At 42.4% G+C, this 23,568-nt stretch overlaps 1 protein-coding gene across 23 annotated transcripts in view; it reads left to right on the top strand.

The window, feature by feature from the left end:
- The window catches only part of ADGRL3 (adhesion G protein-coupled receptor L3), a 431,999-nt gene that overhangs the window by 345,033 nt on the left and 63,398 nt on the right, over window positions 1-23,568 (top strand). For 22 of the 23 annotated variants that reach the window (XM_069855440.1, XM_069855444.1, XM_069855429.1 and 19 more), the window contains 4 exons: window positions 1,048-1,256; window positions 1,948-2,124; window positions 15,237-15,446; window positions 15,929-16,149. In XM_069855440.1, the coding sequence (XP_069711541.1) occupies window positions 1,048-1,256; window positions 1,948-2,124; window positions 15,237-15,446; window positions 15,929-16,149 (817 nt within the window). The remainder of the gene's footprint in view (window positions 1-1,047; window positions 1,257-1,947; window positions 2,125-15,236; window positions 15,447-15,928; window positions 16,150-23,568) is intronic. The other variant, XM_069855420.1, reaches the window with a different exon arrangement.

A 23,568-nucleotide genomic window follows, 5' to 3' on the forward strand; every position in this document is an offset into this window, starting at 1 on the left:
AAACAGTGTAAAACTCAAGATTTGTAGAAAAACTCCAGTGGGGCAGGAGTTTCAATCCACTAGCAGGCTTTGGAGATTTGTAGTGAAAGAGGAACCATGTTGGCAGAGAGGAAGGGGCAGTCACTCTTTCTAAGCATAGTGTCACTGGATTTCTGGTCAAATCAGGAGAACCCCATCAATTTGCATCAGCTTAGTTCCCCCTCAGAGGCCATCAGGTAGCTAGAAATAAAATTATTGTAGAAGGATTCAGGTTGGAAGGCGCTTCACCTTCCTTAGAACCTGGGATGATTCCTATAGAAACAAAAAAATATCTCCCCACAACTAGCACTTATGAAGGCAAACTAATCACATTCAGTTCTTATTTATAACCTGTGAAATAATGTGCAAAACAGAAGGCAAACTGTATGATTTCAGTTAAAAAAAACTGGCTGATAGCCTGGGTTTCTGCAGGCTCCATAATGGTGAGGGCTTTTTGTGGAAGAAGGGATCTCTGATTGGGAAACAAATATCTTTTTAAATGAAATTTCTGCAATGTTGTTTTATTTTTCATGTGAGATTGGAATTGCTCTGGAAAGTGTTGGGTTCCTTCTCCCAGATTTGTCTCTTCATTTTTCTGGAGTAATCTTAATTTATTAATGGGCTTGATTAAAGTTTTATACTACATTTGTGCAGCAGGCCATAGCCTGGAAAATAAAATTTTATGTCAAGTGGGAAATAGGCCATCTGGCCTCTGGAGTCTATTATACCCACTGACACCAAAACAAATACCCACCTTCTCTATCTGTCATCCACCAATTTGTTTGCTTATAAAAGTTGCTTTTGAGAGAGACAGCTCTGCCCTTCTTATCCATGGGCCACTTGTTGCACCTTGTGGTGCTGTTTGGGATTAACAGGAGGAGGGGAGTTTTCATATGTCATGTCTTGGTGCTTTCACATTTTCTTAGAGAGATTTTAAAGTTGTTTCAAAGATTTGTCATATAAAAAAAACCCAACAAAAAACCCTCCAGTGCACGTACCTGGGTATCTAACCTCTTACTGCTCTTCTAGGTGAAATTAGGGTGGCTTTTGTGCTATACAACAATCTGGGCACCTATCTATCTACGGAGAATGCCAGCATGAAGTTGGGAACAGAAGCAATGTCAACTAATCACTCCGTCATTGTCAACTCCCCTGTAATCACAGCAGCAATAAACAAAGAGTTCAGCAATAAAGTTTACCTAGCTGATCCTGTGGTGTTTACTGTCAAGCACATCAAGGTGAGCACTTCTTTTTTTTTTGTTTTGTTTTTTTTTAAATTCCTAAAACAAAGTGATGCAAAAGTTGGCTGATGTGAGACCCCCGGCAGTCCTTGATTAGATTTTGAATTATACATTTGTTCATTTGAACTTTGTGTTATTTATGGAGAACGTCTCTTTTACATTGCATTAATAAAAGTGAAGTCTCCTTTGAGCTGATGGCCATTGCTCAGTTGCTGACACACGTCATTCCTTAATTAAAAACTACCAATATATTAGAATAGACCATAATATTATTTTATCATGATGGCAGGGGATATTAGACGAAAGTGGAATTACAGTGAAAGAGGACAGCTAGCCCTCCTGTTAGCCAAACACAGTCGTTGCAAAAGTTGATTGCTTAAAGCAATTAATTTCTCTGCTCTGCAATGCAAATGAAGCAATCTGGTTTTGAAGAGCTGGATTTAGTCTATGGCTGAAATTAATCAAGAGCAAAGAACTAACTTTGCATTAGCAAAGAAAGCAGCAACAATCTAACTTTCTCTGATATCAGCCAGTTTATACTTGACAAATAAACTGCCGCTGATTGTTTATCCATAATTAAAAGATGAGAGTTAAAAAGTGACTCTGGAAAGCAAAAAAAAAAAAGTTCATTTATAAATCTCTGAAACAGTATCATTTTTATTAGGTTTACCCATGTTTTTCCCTGCAGCAGTCAGAGGAAAATTTCAATCCAAACTGTTCATTCTGGAGCTATACAAAACGTACAATGACAGGGTATTGGTCCACCCAGGGATGTCGCCTCCTGACAACTAACAAGACACACACCACATGCTCCTGCAATCACCTGACCAACTTCGCAGTTCTGATGGCACACGTGGAAGTTAAGGTAAGCATTGCAGATTCACAATCTGCCAGTGCACTGGGGAGGAAAATTGGCCAATGTAACACCATTTTGTTGCTGCAAATGGAGTTGAGCATGGAAATTGCTGTGTGACAATAACTCTAATGGTAGAAACCATCTGGTGTAAATCTTCCTTCTGCTATATGGTGAAGCAAGAGAGACAGTCACGGAGCTCCTGGCATGGGCAGCTCAGAGATGAAAATGATGAGTGAGCAGAAACAGCTACTGCCACTTCATTTGCATCCTTTCATGCAGTACATCTCCTGGCTGAGTCCTTGCTCATGGAGTTCTCACTGTGCCACCAGGGAGTAGCAAGCACCCTGGGTAGTAGGACAGAAGCATGAGGAGCCTGACTTGTGCGATGCAAGTTGTATGTCCTGCTTGCAGCAGCTGCAAATACACTGCTGCACATGTCTGTCTGACATGCATGTGAGAAGTCAAAAGTATTTTTCAGCTTCCAGCTAGAGGGAAAAAGATACATTCTCTGCATCTCACTGTGAGACAGTGGGCTATGCATAAGAGGGAAGCCTCTTATACCATCCTGCATAGACTGAACATCTATCAGAGACTGATACATGATCAGCTAGTTCCCTTGTCAACATTTAGGTCCACGGTGTAATTATGGCTTCCCAAGTGACTATCCCTCTGGAGCTAAATAAATTACTCCTGAAAGATGTTCCTCATGGTGGAAATGGCTTGGGGAATGAAGTGCACATTTGGGATTTTATTCCAGAACAGCAGAATGGTGGAGATGGTCCTCCATTTCCTGAGCTGTCTTTGGCTGAGAACAGTCTCAGCTGCTGTAGAAAGAAGAGGAGAAAGCCATGATGCTCAAAAGATTTTGGCCTAGTGATTTTCTGTCTTGCAGTGTCTCCATTTCATGAGCCTTGCACTACAGCAGAATCCATAGGTCTGAGCCAGATACTGATCAGGCATCTTCCTTGCAGGCAGAAGATTTCAGAGCCACTTCCATGGCTGTATCACCACAAAAGCTATTATGATTTCAAAAAGCCTTTCCTCAAATAGTCTTCCAGTGTCTCTCCTTTGTGTATTTTCATTTCACTTGATAATCTGAAAAGTAAGTGAAAAGCCACAATAACAATATATATTAAAGCAACATCATTCATGACCAAAGCTCTGTTAAAAAAAGAAATCAGAGCCTGGCAGTGCAGGGTCTGGATCCAGCAGAGAGGGGCAGGATAGATCTGCTGCTGCTGCAGGATGACGTATCGATTGTATTCTGCAGAAGTCACTAGCAGTCCAGGAGACATGCCATCAAATGGCTGTGGCATTGTGCAGGGAGTTGTCTGAAGAAATGGCCTATTCAGAGCACATGTTTACAGTATAATGGCATTCTACAGTCCAAGTCTGGTTTTGCCAGTTTTCTAAAACTGCTTGAATTTTCAAAAAAACCCCATGTGTTTGACTCATTATTGCCTGGCTGGAGTTAACAGAAATACCTGAGTCACTGAAGTCAGAGTTTGCACCTGGGAAATGCAGATAGCTTTATACTCCACTGATGTGAATGAGCAATCCCTACTGCATGGTGCAGATACAGGATAGCGACGAATGAGCTACTACAAGCAGGTCAGACTTGTCTGCATGGCATTTCCCCCAAACCTTGTTAGACTAGTAGTGCTGGTGTTATCTCATCTTGCAGAAAGAGAATATGAGACCCTTGTTGCCCATGCTCAGCCAGCAGGTTGGAAAGGGCTACAGCTAAAAGCTTCCCAAGGGTCAAGCCAGTGTGCTATTAGCCAGTGGATGTTTCTCAGTGTTAATGAGTGCCCTCAAGACGTTCAGGTCATGTTTTATCATTTGGCTGCAGCCAAAGTATCATTGCTATGAGAGCCAAATTGGCTCCACTTTGTTGACTCTGGTGCTATGGGAGAACTCCTGGCATGTCCGCTTTAGCAGTCATCCCAGTCTGAGGGCAAAAGGCATGTGCATACCCTGCAAACATCTGTTAGTCTTCCCTCCTGCTGTTTGCCACCTTGCTTTTCCTGGTGGCACCATCCCACTCTGCTCTGCTAATGGAGCTGGTCTGTTGTGAATGAGCTTTTGAAAAAAAACCCTCGTATTTAAATAAACATGCATATGATGATAAGATCACGCTACTACCTAATGCATGGAGGAAATATATGAGGGAAAACTGAGTTATTTGTGTTTATAGCTAAAGGATTATAGGTGCACATCTGACTCCCTATGTCACTTAGCTAAGATTTCAAAGTTTCATAACTCCACTTCCATTCCTGTCTGGGCATCTGGCATAAGTTCGTACCAGAGTTAGAATCCAAGGTTTTGCAAAGCAGACTCTCAGGCATCAGATTTTATAAAACAAATAATTTAATAGAGGGATAGAACAGCATGGTTGACTCTGGGGAGGACCAACATAAGCAAAGAAATCCCCAGTCAGTTATACCTTCACACGCTATTTACCAACCAATCATGTGGTGGTTGAGTCCAGTAGTAATACTTGGGTCTGAAGCCTTCACTTCCTCGCAGTATTCCGTTGCTGTCTCTCAAATAGGTCATTATCTTGTCTTAGTGCAGCTGATGTTGATCCACACCCTTGAAGCCTCTGCATTTTCCTGGTTTTGATTATTTTGGAGGCCGTGTTTGTGACTAAACAGGTTGTACACACTGGGAAAGTTTTTCACTGGAAATTCCCAGCTTGTGGCCTAGTGCTTGAAAGCAAGTCTTGCTACTCATCCTAAGAAAGCTAAGCAAACAGCATACTAACTCACACAGTATTGTATCTCTAAATTATTTATTCTATTTAAAATGTTACTTATTTAGGCTAAACAACTAATCTTTGTTAGAGAGGAGAATTGCCTGGCATGCAGTCCAGATGCTGTCCCTGGAGGATTCAAATGGGACTCACCAGCGATCTGTTGTGTGTAAAAGATCTCATTGCTTCTAGGAGCACCCCTGAGAGGTGACCTAGCGACAGATCATCTCCGTGCAGCCACACTGACCAGCAGAGAGAGCTCAAATAAGCCTCACTTAGGCTGTCATATTTATGGGATAAAAGTGGTTGACTCATTGTAAAACTGCATATAATAGAACTATGCGCAATGCTCCTTATGTTCCCTGTGATGCTTTGCTCCTTGTGGGTTTCTTAGAGGAGTTCTTGGGCCAGCTGTGGAGAGGCCTTTACCCTCTCTGGAGCCTGAACCAAACTGCTGCTGGTGTGGTTAAAGGTGGGGGTGGTGTGAAACGCATCCGTCACCTGGCCATGTGGCTCTTGGCAGATTGGTGAGGCAGCTTGTATGACATTCCTTCTCCTGATGCAATGAGTTAATTTTAAAGTCCTGGAAGCAAGCTGCCTGCTGATCTGTAAAGGTGTAGGTGTTATTGTCATTCATTGACTTACATTCACCTCTCGCAGGCAAGCTTCTGAGCCGTTTTATTGTCTTACAACTTGTACAAAAAGACATTCCTTACCTCAAAGACCTTTTAATCTTCTAGGAGGTGGAATGGTCCTTGGACAAAGGATGTTGCATGCTTGTTCAGGACCTCTTACAGCAGTGTTCTGGCCGGTGACTAGGGTCATTAAAGAGAACTGTCAAGCACAGAATAATTAATAATATCCTAGGGTTTTTGCAACAGAAGTTATTTTCTCCTGTAATTGAGATTTGTAGTTTACTGACTTAAGTTTGTCAGATTTTTGGATCCAAAGGGAACATCCTCTGGTGTAATGAGTATCCATAGCAACCGACGTAATGAGACTGAGCACTGAGCATGGTGGGGAGAAGACACTGGAGTTATGCTCCTTAGTCAAGAGCCAGCACCAGTTGGACAAGAGTCATGAGTGATCTCCCTCCCTGGCAGCACGGCAAAAGAGTGTGTTCTCTAGAAGACCTCCATGACTGCTTTGCGAGTTATGGGCTGGAATTTAATTATTAGCAGAGTGTATGTAGCAAGGTGGGGCTGGAAGGTGAGCGCTGCTGGGGAGCTGAATGATGGCCGTCTGGCTGTCTACCATGAAGCAACAATGTGTCTTTGTCCAAAGGGGCAGAAAATGACATTGACTGACCATGATGGCAAGGATTTATTGGTGTACTTCAAAAGTAGAAGTTACTAGGATCAATTTCAGTCTTAATAGGACAGTACCTGATTAAGAGGAGGAAATATTAATTTGAAGATGCTTTCTGCCTGTTAAAGTCAGTTGGGCACAGAGTTTCTTATTCATCAATATATTTCAGCAGGGTAAATAATGATGAGCAAGACTAAGAGCTGCTGTGCACACAGGAAGAATGTATAGCTGCTGGAAAGAGTGATGGCCCCACACCTGCAAGTACCCCTGCAGCTGCTGTCAGAGCCCTAGCTAGCATGGGGAGACAACAGCAGGACTGTAATGATGTGAGAGCTGGACCTTGCTGATGCATCCTGAGAGCTGCCATCCTTGCTGATGGCAAGAGATGACGTTACAGACCTGCATTCGTTACCCTTTTGGACAATGTACTGGGAAAAATGAGAACCTCCATTTGGATAGGGAAGTTAAGACTTACAGAACAGAATCATAGAATCATTAAGGTTGGAAAAGACCTCTAAGGTCATCAAGTCCAACCATCAGCCCAACGCCACCACCCCTACTAAACTATGTCCTGAAGTACCACAACTACACTGTTTTTAACATCTCCGGGGATGGAAATTCCACCGCTTTCCTGGGCAGCCTGTTCCAATGCATCACCACTCTTTCAGTAAACAATTTTCTCCTAATATCCAATCTAAACCTCCCCTGGCATAATCCAAGGCTATTTCTTCTTGTCCTATCTCTAGTTACTGGGGAGAAGAGACCAACACCCAAGTCACTACAACCTTCTTTCAGGTAGCTGTAGAGAACCATAAGGGCTCCCTTCAGCCTTTGCTTCTCCAGGCTAAACAACCCCAGTTCCCTCAGACAGTCTTCGTAAGACTTGTCTCCACACCCTTCCCCAGCTTTGTTACCCATCTCTGGAGATGCTCCAGCAATTTTACTGAGGGGCCATAGCTGAACACAGTATTTGAGATGTAACCAAACCAGCACTGAGTACAGAGGTACAATCACTTTCCTGCTCCTGCTGACCACACCATTTCTGATACAAGCCAGGATGTCATTCGCCCTCTTGGGCACCTGAACATGCTGCTAGTTCAGCTGGGTGTCAACCAGCACCCACAGATCCTTTTCTGCTAGGCAGCTTTCCAGCCACTCTTCCCCAAGCCTGTAACATTACATGGGGTTGTTGTAACCCAAGTGCAATAAGTCTGCAAACTTACTGAGAGAGCACTCAATTCCCTCATTCAGATCATTGATAAAAGATATTAAACAAAAGTGGTCCTGATACTGAGCCCTGAGCAACACCACTTGTGGCCAGCTGCCAACTGTATTTAACTCTGTTCACAACAACTCTCTAGGATCAGCTGGCCAGCCAGTTTTTTACCCAGCAAAGGGTATGCCTATATAAGCCACAAGCCATGAGCTTCTCCAGGAGAGTGCTGTGGGAGACAGTGTCAAAAGCTTTACTGAAGTCCAGGTAGATAATTTCCATAGCACATCCCTCATCCATTGGTGGGTCACCTGGTCATAGAAGGAGATCAGATTAGTCAGACAGGACCTGCCATTCATGAACCCATGCTGATTCTGCCTGATTACCTGGTTATCCTGGAAGTGCCACGTGATGACCTTAAAGATGATCTGCTCCATAGTCTTCCCTGGTACCTGGTACAGGGTACAGGCCTGTAGTTCCCCAGATCCTCTTTCTGGCCCTTCTTATAGATGGATGTTACGCTGGCCAGCCTCCAGTTGTTTGGGTCCTCCCCTGTTAACCAGGACTGCTGATAAATTATGGAGAGTGGCTTCACAAGCTCCTCTGCCATTTCCTTCAGTACTCTAGGGTAGATCCTGTCTGGTCCCATAGACTTGCGGGTGTCTAGGTGGTGTAGCAGGTCGTTAACTGCTTCCTCCTGGACTGTGAAGGGTTTATTCTGCTCTCCATCTCTGTCTTCCAGCTGAGGGGGATGAATACCCTGTGTATAACTGGTCTGACTATTAAAGATTATGGCAAAGAATGCATTAAGTGCCTCAGTCTTTTCCTCATCCTTAGTGGCAATGTTCCCCTATATCTCCAATAAAGGATGGAGATTCTCCTTGGCTCTCTTTTTGTTGTTAATGTGTTTGTAAAAACATTTTTCATTGTCTCTTACAACAGTGGCCAGATTGAGTTCTAGCTGGGCTCTTGCCTTTCTATTTTCCTCTCTGCATGACTTAACAAGATTCTTGTACTCTTTTTGAGTTGCCTGCCCCTTCTTCCAAAAGTGATAAATGATCTCCTTTTTCCTGTGTCCCAGCAAAAGTTCCCTGTTCAGCCAGGCCATTCCTCTTCACCTCTGGTTTGTCTTGCAGTACATGGGGGCACCCTGCTCCTATGCCTTCAAGACTTTTTTTATTGAAATGTGCCCAGCCCTCCTGGACCCTTTTGCCCTTCAGGATTGTTTCCCAAGGGAACTTGGAAATAAAAGGACTTGGAAACAAATCAATGTTTTCATCAGCTACTAAGTTCATTTGGCCTGTGTTATGGGAAAAATCTCATAGATGTTTTGTTAAATTATTAGATATGTTTAACACAGATGAGATCTATGTTATATGTTCATCCACTGTTTGAATCCATAGGATATTTGTTATGACCTTTAAATGCTATGAAAACACGGTGATTCCCATGCCATGTGAGAAAGCCCATAGTTAGTAAGGCATTCTAGATATGTAATTGCTGCAGAATTATTCAAAATTTGCAGGCTGTTTGTCATATAAGCTTGCACTTTGCATCATATTAATTATAGCAGATGCATCTTAAATGTACCATGGGATAAACATGCAGCCAGAAAAAAGTTCAGAGCTAGTGAGAAAATGCAATTAAAAAAAACACCGAAAGCAGAATAAGCAAAGTTACCTCAGGGTAGATAAATGTTGCTTATCAGTATGTAGTGAATGCCAGAGCTTACTCTTCTTTTAAAAATAAATAAATAAATAAATAAAGCAAGAGAGAAAAGGGGGGCGGAAAGTTGTTTTAACTATAGCAATTAATTGGAAGCTTTCAGATGTTATTCTATACCACAAACACATTACACTGTACTGATTGTTTAGGGAATAGAAGCATAGGGCAAGCTAAGAAGAGAAAGGAATAAAAATATATGAAGTCTAAATGGAATGCAGTGGTCTGTTGCCTAAAGCAATACAGCCATTTTGGATATAAAGAGCAAGCTGAAGTTATTGCAGTACTGGCTTATCCATGTATCACTGCTTTTAGTATTGAACAGCAGTGAATGAAAGCAGAAGTGGGTGCAGAATAGTAAAAACACCCCAGCTACAGAATTAAATTACTGAAATTTTAATATGTTATTAAATAAGAACTGTTTTAATTAAGCAGAAAACTTACTAAATGTGCTTGTCTTCAATGAGATTTTAAAATTCAAAATACAGCAGTATCTGAGCTTGTATTAGGAACAGAAATCTGTGACTTCAATGAACTCCAAGAATAAGGAGTTGTAAACAGCACTTTTGGTTATACCTTAAGTTAAATATACCTATTGGGTCAAATAATCTATGCCTAAATTCTCTGAACCCTTGATTTTGCAGTTTCTTAGTTCAGCGCTTACAGGTGTCAGAAATGTAAGCACAAGCAACTTACTAGCCATGACTTGCCTTCCCCTCAGTTCAATTGGTATGTATTTGCTTAGCATTACCCTTCTTGACTCTCCAATCTGTGTGCCAGGGATAATTGCACAGTAAGGAGCTGTGCTGCAGAGCATGGAGACATTGCCCTGCAGGATTTCCTAATACTCTGTCCTAAAATGCACAATTCAAGTCACTCGCATTTGCAAGTGCTAAGCCTTGCCCTATTTCTTGGTGCCCCCTTCCTTTCTGGCTGAGAGGTGGGTGAAATCAAGGGTCAAAGTCAAGGCAGGGTCTGTATTGTGGTAGAGCATTGTCAAAGCTCTCTCTTGGCACCAGCCTGAGTAAGACCATTAGTGTGACAGCAGAAGCTGATGGTACTCTGACCAGATTTTTTCCAGGAACTCAAATTAAAAAGCTGGCAGCTTGGCTGAATAGATATCTATACTGAGTTTGGCACAGCCACCATAACTCATTTCTCAGGTTGGAGATTCCTTATTGAATAAGCAGAGCTGCACCAACTTTACTAAATCCAGTCAGCACAGGAGGGCAGGATGATGGATGCAGTTACTGTCCCAAGCCTCTCCTCTCCATGACTGAATCTTACCTCAACTGCATCTAAGTTGCTGTGGTGTTGGTGAGTACGATGGAAATACTGGGTTCTTGCCACATGCTGTATCCACAGTACTATTTGTAACACATGGTGAGGTGAGGTCTTGACCCATTTCTCTGTGCACATCTGCCCCCATATCACTTTGTTCTGGCCATCGGGATTTCTGTAGCTTGTGCTGGATACTTCTGGCAGTCACTGAAACGCTGTAGCATTCCGGGGAGAAATTCTATAAGGGTTTTACAAGTTCTACAAGGCTAGGAGGCCTTCATCTTGCAGAGGAAGGCAGAGGAGGAGGATGATCTGTGTGGCCCACGCAGAATATGAAGGCAGCTTTGAGGACTAAAGTAAAGAGAGAAAAGGTGGTTAAACCACCTTGTAGAAGTGCTCAGGGATCTGAGCTTTGTTTTAAATGGCCATGGTTGGAAGACAGTGATGTTACACAGGGGCTTCAAGTGGGAATTATACTCTCTTTATTCCTAGGTTAGGACCTGCTGGTGCCCATGTCAGTATCACTTTTGCAGAACACAGAGAAGATGTGTACTATGTCTGTGAGTGCTGTGTTTGCTGTGGAACAGAGCTGCCTGCCTCCCTTGGTGCATCCTTGGGGAATAAGTGCTGAATTAGAGCTATCTCCCCTGCACGTGTCCCTCTTGGCCACAGAGCAGGGAAACCCCCTCAAAACCTCTCATACCTGTATAGCCACTGCGGGTGATGCCATTAGCCTGCCCAGATGCACTGCAGGAGCCCTTGGGGTTTCCTCCCAGTCCAAACAGCCCAGCTGATGCTTTTGGCATATCTACAAAATTACTTGCCTCTTATGTACCCCTTTGCACTTAGCCATAAAGCATTACAACCAGGTCATAGCAGTAATCCTCTCTCAAAAATAATGGGGGAAAAAGGGCAGAGGGAGCCTTTATAGCCCCAGATAGCTACAAACCTGAGGAACCGCATCAGCAATGCACAGAAGTTCAAACCTGTCCCATTTGGGTCTCTGCCCAGCCCAGCACACTGCCAGCTCCCACTAGGCACCAAGCGGTCATATCTGTACGAGTCAAAGATACTGTGTTTTATTTACTGCTTCCTTATTCCTTCACCCTTAAACATATTACTCTTATCATTCCTGGAGGGATAGAGTAGGCAAAAGAATGTGTCTTTTGCTGCTGGCAGCTCAGTTTGGCTCCTGCTTTCTTCTACTGATATTTTTAATAAGAGAGGAAATCACTGTTCATCTCAGGGAAAACAATTCTGTCATATGCTGACATTCCTTGGGATCTGTTTTTATTAGCTCAGCTCTGGTGTATAGGCACTGCCAGAGCTGCTTATTGATTTTCCCAGCCTGGATAATATCTAGGCTGCCTGTTCACCCTGCTATCAGGGCTTCCGTAACTCCTCCTGCGTAGGTTTCCATCAGTGTTCTCCTCCTGCTGCTCTTGGCCCCACCAGAGCAAAAGTGGCGCTTTATTCCAAAGCCAGGGAAATCTTTCACTGGGCTTCGGGCCGGACTCATGCCTAAAGCATAAATGTAAGATGTACTTAATATAGAAACCCTTTCACTGAGTTGGATTATTTTGTTTCTTTCAGTTACTGAGGAAGTTGCTTCTGTGTTGAAAATAGTCTGTGTGTCAGCCTACTTGTAAAGCTAGTGTAACTTAATGGTAACAAAACTCAGTGGTTTGCGTGTTGGGCCACGTAGCACCGATCTTGACACCCATGGTGCATTTGGGCAAGGAGGTGTTTGATTGATCCTGTTAGGAAATTATCCACCATATGGGACACCATATACCAACTGTGTAAACCAGATACATTGCCCCCTTATTTGTCACATAGCAACTGTGTGATGGCACAAATATACTCACGACTTTGAAAAGTGATTGCTGTGATTTCTTCTTTTCCCATATTATTCTGCTTTGTAGCCTGTGGCAGCACGGTATTTTAGAAGATTCAGTCTCCAGCAAGGCAAATTTCCTTGTTGGACTTGCTGGAGTAAAAGCTCTGGATGGGCCTGGTCTGGGGGCAGCTGGCACTGTCAAGGGAAGGGTGCCAGGGCTTAGCAACTTCTCCTTGACCCATCAGCTCTGCTATGATGACTGAAATTGGTCATCCCAAACAAGACAGAGTGCACCTAGCCTTTGAAATGCAGCTCACTTCTTCTCTTGGACTTTTCTAGAAAAACTACAAATTCACATTTCCCCCCACCCCCAAGGTGTTTTTAAACTGCTCATGTTCCTGTTTTATTGTTTTTAATACTTTATTTTTTGTTCTTTTGTGAGTTTGTTAAATCGAGGCAGGGGGGGTGTTGTAATTATGGAGAAGGTGTTTTTATGTTTGTTTCCCAACACTCCAGGGATGGGTGTTATGTGCATAAAATCAGTATTATCATTAAATTAATATTAAAAAGAGTAGTAAGAGTGATAATAATGATACAGCAATTAAACCCGTGGTTCTTATGAAGCACGCTAAACTTTGTGGGCAAGTGACCCTTCCTTAAGGAAAGCCATGAACCTATATGGCAAGACCCCTCTCCAGGAGCAAAACCATCCCTAATTCCTGCATCATATCTTAAAAGTCAGCAGGCTTATGGTTTTGTGATAGAGATATAGGAGCTGAGGCCTGTGAGATTCATCTCATGTGGTGAAAGAAGCCCTCAGAGAGCTTTCCCTGTGCCAGGCTGACTTTGTCTTAGCATAGATGAATCTGTCCCATTGACTGCATCCGGATGGAGAGATGCATCTGATCAAAGTCTGCCTGATCTCTTTCTCCTTGCATCTGCCCACATTAGCTGCCTTGCCCCTTTTGCTCAGCCCAAGAGCTCTTGGTCTCTTCAGCCCATTAGGGCAATCTCATCAGGTAAGCTGGGAGGGCTGCCCAGGGAAATGTTCTCCTGCCTTTCCCCAGCAGCCGCATTTGAAAGAAAGAATGATTTGCAAGGTTTGAGTTTGCATTAACTTTTTTTGCACTGATTAAAGATGGGTGGATGAGCTGGAATGACACTGAGATGAAGTAATGTATGGCCACCAGGAAAACAACCTGCACTTCCTCTTCTCAGTTTTGTGGGTGCTGCTGGAATTGCTGGCTGGAATAGACATTTCTGTTATGATCTACAGTAAGCATACAATGATATCTTGCCTCTCTTTTGGACTTGTGATTCCCTAGTTCCTTAGACATTGGCAATGTTCAGAAAAAGTTGCAAGACACTTTGGGGAAAGGAGCCCTCATCTCTCCACCTCCAAGAATCCCTGGAGACAAAATTTACAGCATGGAAGAGATGGAGGGCAGAGTCACTCCCCATCTTTCATTATCATTTGATGCCTATCACTCATGCTGATAAAGCAAAAGAGCTGAAAGATTTGAGTTGTTTCTCACTGGTGCTGACATAGCAGAGTGTATATCAGGAAAAGCCTGACATTTGATGTGACTTTATCATTGGCAAGCAGGCAAAGAAAATGGATACATTAATCACCTTTTCCTTCCATCTGTCATAAGCTTTTATCCCACGGGAAGGAAAATATTTCCAGTTTGTCCTGGCTTTTTGAAGTGTGACGCTGTTTTATTTGCCAGCCCACATAATGTCAGTCATCAAAATGCTTGATGTGGAGGGAAATGTGAATACCACTTAAAACTCAACCTAGTGGACCACAAAGCTACGTTTCAAGCCTCTCTGGTCTTTTTGAAAAGCCCTCAGAGGTGTGCAGCCAATTTTTCTCTTTGCTTATTGACTCTAACCACTTATATCTGAGCAGCCATCTCACCATGTATTTCTTATTTCTTATTTACATTTTACTAAGTAATGATATGTCTAATTTCATTGCATCTGATGGAAACTTTGGGAGTTATTGGCAGGTTTTACAGCTTGAATGGGGAATAAAGTAGTGTGAAACTCTCAGTGTCAGGGTCCTAGCACTTCCCCCCCTCTTTCTGGGTGGGATGTTCAGTGTACAGCCCAGGAGCTTTACTTGGTGTTTTATCAGCAGACCTGAGGCACATCTATACTGCCCCTCACAAAACTTTGTTGCTGGGTTGCCTAACTTTGCAGCTGCAATGGCCATGTTTGCATGGCTTTGGGGTAAAACCACGTAACAAGTTCATCATACGAAAGCGCTCACTTTCCAGGCTGTCTTAAAATCATGGTTCTGTTACAGTTTAAAAGCAAATTCACCTTAAAAGGTCTGTAGTTTTTTCTGGGTAGCATTCCAGGGATCAGTCTGACTTCCCAGGAGTTTTAAAGTACAGCTTCAGGGTTTGAAAAAGAAAAATCAAATTTTATTTCTCCTTCCCCGGTGAAAAAAAATAAACTAAGACATTTAAGCGATTTCTTTCTGTCCAAAGCCTCCAAGTTCATATGTCTCTTTGAATGTAAAAAGAGTCTTTTTTCACTTTTGATAGGTGGTTTTAATGTAATCTCCATTATGTTGTTAGCATGAACCGTTTTTGCACTGGAATCACAGTGTTCAATGTTTTCTTATAGTGTACATCCATTCCTTTGCTGCATTTGCAAAAGATGGAGCTACACAGAAGACTAACTATGTCATCTCAGTATTTTCAGCAACAGCTTCATTGTTTCTAGGATATCTTGGGGTCTGAGTCTGTTCAGGGCACCTGCAATTTGGCAGACACTTTGGAGTCTGTGTTTTAGGTCCAGCTTTCTTGATGCAGCATTTAGGTCTAAGTCCATTTAATCTTTCTGCTACTCGTCTCTTGCACCACAGCTAAGTCTGTGGATACTAGTATTTGGGGAAGGGTCTCAGAGAACCTCACTCTGTGTCTGGGATGGATTAGAAGTCCTGTAGCATGTGACTGATGATTTTGTGTGTTTGTTTGTTTTACCTCCAGCACAGTGATGCAGTCCATGACCTGCTTCTGGACTTTATCACCTGGGTTGGCATCCTGCTCTCACTGGTCTGCCTCCTGATCTGCATCTTCACCTTCTGCTTCTTCCATGGGCTGCAGAGCGACCGCAACACAATTCACAAGAACTTGTGCATCAGTCTCTTTGTGGCAGAACTTCTCTTCCTTATTGGCATCAACCGGACTGACCAGCCGGTAAGACGCAAAGTGCTTCCTGCTCCTGTAACAGGATCTCATCTCAGTGTGTATGGAATGCTTGACTGTGCAGTGAGATACGTTCCAGTGCTGCCTTAGTTCTGTGCATGAGTCAATCACACAGTTGGGCCCCTGGTTGTTCAGAGGCTGTATGTGTGTCGTTTGTAATTGTGTACGTGTGTATGTTTAATAAGCATGTTGAAAAAAATGTGTTTATACTACGTACATCTTTATGAGTTTATTTGCCAGATTGTATACATAGCTACCTTTGTATATTTTAATATAATTTATATATGCAGAGATGTGTCTATTTTAAAATAGTTAACACACACTTTCCAAGTGAAAAAAAGTTCTTCCTTTGGAGAAGGGAAGATAAGAACTCCCTCATTTTTATTAAACCTCCCAGGGAGAGTAATCCTGAATGTTCCATTAATTCAGCCTGGTACAAAAACTTTCCCTTCCTCTTGTCAATCTGCACACAGATTGCCTGTGCTGTCTTTGCTGCCCTCCTGCACTTCTTCTTCTTGTCGGCTTTCACCTGGATGTTCCTGGAGGGGGTGCAACTCTACATCATGTTGGTGGAGGTTTTCGAGAGCGAACACTCGCGCAGGAAGTACTTCTATTTGGTTGGCTATGGCATGCCTGCACTGATTGTGGCTGTATCAGCAGCAGTGGACTACCGGAGCTACGGCACAGACAAAGTGTGAGTGGGGCTTGGCAGTGCTTGGACCTGGTCAGGAGGGATGGGTGAGGGGACAACAAAGTAAAGTGAAGAGCCCAGGGACCTGCAGGGTAAAGGTGGCTTGTGCAGGCAGAGCTCAGCTAGGAGGCACTTCTTATCCCTGTGTCTCTAACACAATCTATGATGACAGAGAACAAATTCTCACTATGAAATGATTTGCAGAAGTATTTTAGTGGGGAAGTCACTTGGGGAAAGTTTTATCACAGCACTGTATAATATTGGCAGAGGTGGCTGTCCCAGGTCTCAGTCTGGCCCTGCATTAGCAGGGTCATCTTTCTTCTCTAACCAAAGAGCATTTCTCATTTCAATGATGAAACATTGCACTCTTCTTCCACTTTTTTACGTGTTCTACGAAATAAACAGAACCTGCAAGCAAAATAGGTGGTGACTATGTAGTACATTAGACTCTTTGCAAATTGGAACAGCTACGTCATTTGTCATTATGAATGTTCCTAAATGTTTTCAACATTGCTGAAGCTGGTATCAAAGCACAATTAAGATGATCACGCAACACCGTCTAATGGAAAACAAAGGGAAAATTGAGACTTTGATATTCTTTGCCTGCTTTGTTACAATAGCACTAACAATGTCTTTTTATTGCCTTTGTTTTGGCTTTCCCTTTTCATTTTAACTGAGTTAAGGGCTCAGTCTGAAGGAATACATAGCAATGAGTCAATGGCAGTTTTAAGGCTCTTTTTTAGCATAAGTCTGGTCACGCCATAGCAGCAGTTGATATTCTGTTAAATTCAACTGCATTTTTTTTACCTGAAACCTTATTCTCTTCGCAGTGGCCTACATGGGGCAGAGTGAGCCTCAAACATGTTACAGCTGAAGGGCCATGAGTATGGCTCCCTGGAAAGCCAGCTGAGATGCTCCCACACATCTACCATTGCTGGAGCTGTGACCCCACCAGTCCAGTTCACATCCTGATGTTTTAGTGACTGTCTTCCACACTATTCACCCTGTAGCTTCTGCAGTGTTACCGTTGCAGGGTTTGTAGCACCAGAGTGATCCTTCTTGAATTATCTGTCAGTGTTTTGGGCTACCTACCAAGAAAACCCAGCTTTGCAGCCAGTTTGTGATGAAAGCTTTCACTAACTGCATTCTTCTACAGTGCTCTGTAACTGTTGGGTGTTGAAATTGTCTGTCTTCATTCTGCCATAGTAAAAGGACATCACCAAGCCCAGGGTATCACTTTGAACATGAAACAGCAGTTGGTTTGCATCTGCCCTCATCTTTGCAAAGTCCCTTATGATGCTCTGTAAAGACAACCAGAGTACCAGTGTAGGTTGTTTGAGACAGCAGGATACAGCAAGCTGGGTGTAGAGAGTAGGCACATATTAAGCACCATGGCAGCTTTGTGTTGCTGAAATGTTCCCACTCCTGTTAAATGAACATATGGAACTTCCTGCAAAGCAAAATAAACATATTCCATGGGAAATATTACCTTTTCTCAAAAGGCGTTGGGTCCCCAAATGTTGCCATGACAAGGGAGGCAAAAAGTTTGATTGAAATTCACTGGAGGTGAACAACAAAACTTTGTGCTCAGGAGGGAATATTGTTATGTCTCTGCTAGCAATATGTCTCTCCCTCCCCACAGAAAAAATAGTATTTTTAATGATTAAACATGGGCATATAGTATTTTGGAAATAAGTATTTGCAGAGATCTGCATGGCCTAAAATATTTATTTCGACTCTCTAATTCCAGAGTGCACAATTTTATCTCATTCTCATACTGGAAAGTAAAAAACTTACAATATGTTTTGTATAACTATCATGCTCCATCTGCTTGATGGATGATGATGTGTGTTTTTCTGTATAATGTTATTAGTAGGGTAGAACTGATTAGAATTTGTAGTAAACTATATGCCAGGCATACATAATTTGATTGCAAGAAGTTGCTTGGTTTTGTTGGGTTTTGTGAAACATCCTCTGGAATATATTACTTGCCTTCCTCCATTATTTATTGCATTTGTTTAAGCAGGACTTATGGAGCTGTTAGTGTTATTTGTTTTTTGCCTGGCATTTGGTGCCATCATTCATACGTCTCAAAATGATTTCCTTAGACACCCAATGTAGGTTTTCTTTATTTCCTTTTCCTTTCTAAATCTAACCCTGCTGTTTGCATAGCTAGAAACAGGCAGTTGTTCCTCTCTCTGCTTATTTGCACACCACTTGGTGCTAGTGATTTTCTGAAGCGTCCCATGTCCTAGTATTCATGTTGGTATTTTGGAGTAGCAGCCCAGTAAAGGTTCTCTCCTACGCTTAATTATTCCAAGGACTGGAATTGATTCTTTTTCTTTTACTATTTTTTTTTTAAGAGCAGTTCAAACAACTCATATTAGGAGATTAATTTGCTTTTATAACCAAGCAGAAGTGTAGTGATTCCATTAAAAGATCATCCCATTCAGGCCAGCAGGGACTGTTCATGGAAGCAAGCAGAGCCATGTTTGTCCTTCCTCCCAAATAAATTAGAAATGTTGCTCTGATTATAATTTCTAAAGTGAAGCAGGAAGCTCCACTGGAGACAGTGTGGTCCCCCAACATTGCTGAAATGATTCTGGCAATGCTCACATTAACTTCAAAATGACCATTTCTCTCTGGCCGGGTCTTCAGCTGCTGAGTTTTAAATGGCCATGTCTCAAGTTTTGCTGCAAAAAAGAAGATATTGAGATTGCAGTTTTTAAAAGTTACATAATTTTCCTTGTTCTGTGTGATAACCAAATCCATACATCTCCTTGCTGGATCTGATGTTGAGCATTGTGGTGAGCAAAGCTGTGAAATGCAGAAGGAAAATAGCATTTGCAGTCATTGTTAGTATTTGAAAATAATTTGTTTCTAAAATTCATTAAAAGCTGGATTAAGTAAAAGGCTGTCCAAAATCGACAGCAAGAAGCTATTCCGTATTCTCATACTGTCCTGGGTTTCATATCAATGCCTCTTAAAAGTCTCCAAGGAATGCAGCTATACTTTCAACGGTTCAATATTTTTTCAGAAAATGTACTTGTAGGAACTACTGGAGAGAACCCAGTGGAGGGCCACAAAGATGATTAGGGGGCTGAAACATCACTCTTATGAGGAAAGGCTGAGAGACCTGGGTCTCTTTAGCCTGGAGAAGGGAAAGCTGAGAGAAGATCTTATCAATGCTTATAAATACCTAAAGGACAGTTATCAAGAGGATGGGGCCTGATTATTTTGAATGGTCAATGGGCACAAACTGGAATACAGGGAGTTCCACCTGAACATGGGGAAAAACTAATGTACTTTGAGGATGACGGAGCACTGGAACAGGCTGTTCGGAGAGGTTGTGGTATCTCCTCTGGAGATATTCAAAACCCACCTGAACACGTTCCTGTGCAACCTGCTGTAGGTGGACCTGCTTTAGCAGCAGAGTTGGACTGGATGATCTCCAGAGATCCCTTGCTACCCTGCTATTCTGTGATTCTGTATTTTCATCCACTGATGACCAAATTCATCATGACAGGAATCTCTCTATTGTTTCTCCCCCCACCTTCCCCTTTTGGTATACTATGAGCAGGATATAGAATCATAGAATAACCAGGTTGGAAGAGACCCAGCGGATCATCGAGTCCAACCGTTCCTATCAAACACTAAACCATGCCCCTTAGCACCTCGTCCACCCGTGCCTTAAACACCTCCAGGGAAGGTGACTCAACCACCTCCCTGAGTAGCCCGTTCCAATGCCCAATGACCCTTTCTGTGAAAAATTTTTTCCTAATGTCCAGCCTAAATCTCCCCTGGCGGAGCTTGAGGCCATTTCCTCTTGTCCTGTCCTCTGTCACTTGGGAGAAGAGGCCAGCTCCCTCCACTCCACAACTTCCTTTCTTTTCTTTTACCATATACATGGTAAGCAATCCATCCATCGGAAAGTGAAATGATAGCCAAGTGTACATTGCCTCCAAGTCCATGAGCCTGCCACTGGCATTTTATGCATGTTAATGTTCCTTGGAAAATAGATTCTAACAATACAATCTGTTTTGGGGTGGCTTTTCTTTTATTTTCAGTATTCGTGCTGGCTATTTGGATGAGGAAGCATGAGCAATGTGGATGCTAGACTGCTTTAAGCAGAACTTGTATTGCAGCCTTGAAAGGCATGTCTTGTGCATACATGTCCTATTAACACACCCTGACAAAAACACTGTACAACTATGTGAAACAAACCACTGGGCTCCCATGAACAACATGACAAGTTTAGGGTTCTTCAAATTTTATGGTCCAGTGGCAGCTAATGATTGTTTATTGGTTATATTTAGTGCACACTAGGGATAGTTTAGTATTTGATTTCTCTTTATGCAGAAAACAGAGTAAACTCTTTGTAGTCTTTATTGCTTGGGAAAAGCTTTAGGTGAATGTAGAGACTTGTCACTGTGGAAAAGGAGGAAGAGGAGGGAAGGAGAGGGAAGGAGAGAGGAGGGGAAGGAGCCAATGTCACAGAGCTTGTTACAAGCACTGAGTATGCTGGTGTGACTCATGGAAGAAGCAATGGGATTCTGAGCAGCATTCCCTGCATCCACAGACTTTCAAATAATCTCTTCTGCCTTGTACTGAGTCTTGAATCAGCTCGTTTGCTTAATGGCAGTGGAGTCTAAGCTTGTAATGTGGCAAGTCAGTGTTCATGGTGCAGCTGTGCATGGGGGGTCAGAAGTAACTCAGCACCCCACGATTAACAACTTTGGGAAGTGAGTTGCCTGATTGCTTCCTTGTTTTAAGGAGCTCATTTATGCAGCAAATTGTGCATGTGCTTTTTGGTCTTTTAAGGGAAGAAAAGCTTGTGTGGTACTTGTCTGATTAGCAATTTACAACTTCTCAACACAACTGGCAGGATGCCTGTGTTTTGATGTTTTGTTCTGAATTTGCATTTTTAACGGGGACAGGTTCAACGTTGCATCTCTCCCTGATGACCATAAAAAATCAGCTTTTTAAAGGCCTTCTGTGGGTTAGAGGCAGTCCTGCAGCTTTCCGTTTAGTTGTCCAAGTGTCATACACAGTTTCATTGAAAGGCGATTTTTCTGTTCAAACAAATAAAAAAAGGCATCATGTTCATCAAAGTGCGCACAGAGGCAAAAGAAAGCCTTCTCTAGTTTTCGCAAGCTGTACCTTTGCTTAGATGAAGCTGTCTGTCATTGGAAGGAGACTTTTTTGCTCCATGCCTGTTCCCAACTTATCCTAAGTATAGGACCTGGCTCCTCAGCTGTTTCCCATCAACCACATCCATCTTTTGTAACTGAATTGTGCTCTACCACCAAGGAGACAGATACTTTAGGGGAATAGGGTGGAAAATTTCATCCATTTGGCTGGCTGGAAATGAGACCAGTTGTTTCACGCTTCTTTGCTCAGCCTGGCACAGCCTTTTCCCTCATGCTATATTTCAGCTTTTACCAGTTTTCTCCACGTCCCAGTCTATATGCATTCAAAACCAGCTGCATCCAATGTGACTACATGGCTGGCCATCATGCTTTAAGGAGTAAAGAGAGGGTTTATGTCTTTCCTCTTCTGTGAGCTTTCTAAAAGCTGGCTCACTCTTTGTGCTGAAGGAAAACCAAGTTTCTTGGCAATTAAAATATACTGTGCTCCCTTTTTTCTGTGCGGCAGGGGCTCAGGATGTTTTGAATGTTAAACTGACGAAAGAGTTCTGAATGTTTTAATTTTAAAGAAAAAACCCAACCCTTTCAATTCTCTCCCACACACCAGCAACCTTATTATTGCTAGAAAAAAGCGAGGCTGCATGTTCCTGATTCATAGGTGGCAGCTGAGGCATAAGCACTAGTTATATTTCTTTACTGTGGGCTGGGGTAGATAGAAACTCTCAAATGCCATGTAATGAGTGAGATGCTGCTATGCAGATGTCTTTTTTCAGGGATGGGTAGAAGACTTTTTACAGGGATCTCATTATCTTTGAAACCTCTATTCCTTTGTCAAATCTACTTGCAATTGGGCAACATTTCAGATGTTGTTATGGGTGATACACAGATGTCATGATCACATAAACCCTTTCCTATAGGAAATCAGATTCAAATAGTTCCTAGTCACTCATGTTGTTCTATTACCAGCTGCATCTAAATCACCTTGAACTTCAGCACTTGCAGAGAAAACAAGATTTCTGTGTAATCTCTCTGAAAGCCTCTGCTTGCCTCTCCCATTAAGATTTTGATGCTGCCACATGAAGATTTTGGATGAACAGCTGCAAAGGCAGTACAGGAGTGCCATTCACAGAAGTGACAGTATTTTAATTTGTGACAAATAGTGGTATGACCATATATATCTTGATACATCCTCAACACTGATGAGACCTGAAATTTATATGGTCAGGAAGGGAAGCGAGGAGCTTTATCTACATCTTTGAATTTATTCATATCTTGGCTTCTCCCAGTCATAGAGATTTAGGGCTTGTTTTACTCTCTCAGCAGGTGACTCCTGCTGATCTCTTCCATGGGGCAGCTGACGCAGACCCTTCTGCCTGTTGCAAAGTCCATTGGAAGGGAAAAAGCATTCAGTACGTGCACTGGAGCTGTCATTTGTGAGCACTACTATCTCTTCCACCCTGATAAATTCATATATACAGTTCCTGTCACTTGCCTAATTATGAAATTCCATTGGATGTTTACTATAAGACTGGTCTTACACTTTCTTAGTCCTTTATGTATAAACGGAGCTATAATTTGCAGTGTTGCAAACACGACAAGGTATTATTAATTTAAACATCGTATGAAACTGTCTTGGAATTTATATTCATCTGTCTTGTAACCAGTCACTTCCATTTTATTTTCCTGTCACCTGGAATGAAGTAGGAATGGAAATGTAGTTTCCCAGGGGCCTTAAAAAATGTGGGGAGTATTAAATGTGGTTGAAATTAAGCGATTAATAATTTAGTTTTAGGCCATGAATCAACTTCATGTGATAGCACAGACCATATGCAACCCGCAAAACATTAGTGGAAACAAAACACTCCGGAGGTTCAGGGAAATAAAATGCTCTAAATGGGAAGTTGCTGAACCTAATTAAACCTCAGCCTTCTGCTACCCAAACCGTTTTTCCTGTTTGCACTGAATTTGCTCTGATCTGCTTGCCAGAGAAATGTCATCTCATTTGACAGTTGACAGACAACTTGCATTGCATCAGAGCCAGAGAGGGAAGAGAAGCATAAAGCAAAGAAGAAATTCCATGGATGCTTACTGGACCCCTACCTTAAAAAAAAAAACCACAGTTTTAAGGTTTTTTTTCCAACAGATGCAGATAGCCTTATCAACTAGGCCTTGTGCCATTTTCTCTCTGCTTCCTCCAGAGGTAATTATCTTACTACATCAGTAGTGCTGTCAGAAAATGGGCACATAATTCAGCATTTAAATGAACAAGCAATGT

The sequence above is a fragment of the Phaenicophaeus curvirostris genome, chromosome 4, assembly GCF_032191515.1.
Source record: "Phaenicophaeus curvirostris isolate KB17595 chromosome 4, BPBGC_Pcur_1.0, whole genome shotgun sequence".
NCBI lineage: Eukaryota > Metazoa > Chordata > Aves > Cuculiformes > Cuculidae > Phaenicophaeus > Phaenicophaeus curvirostris.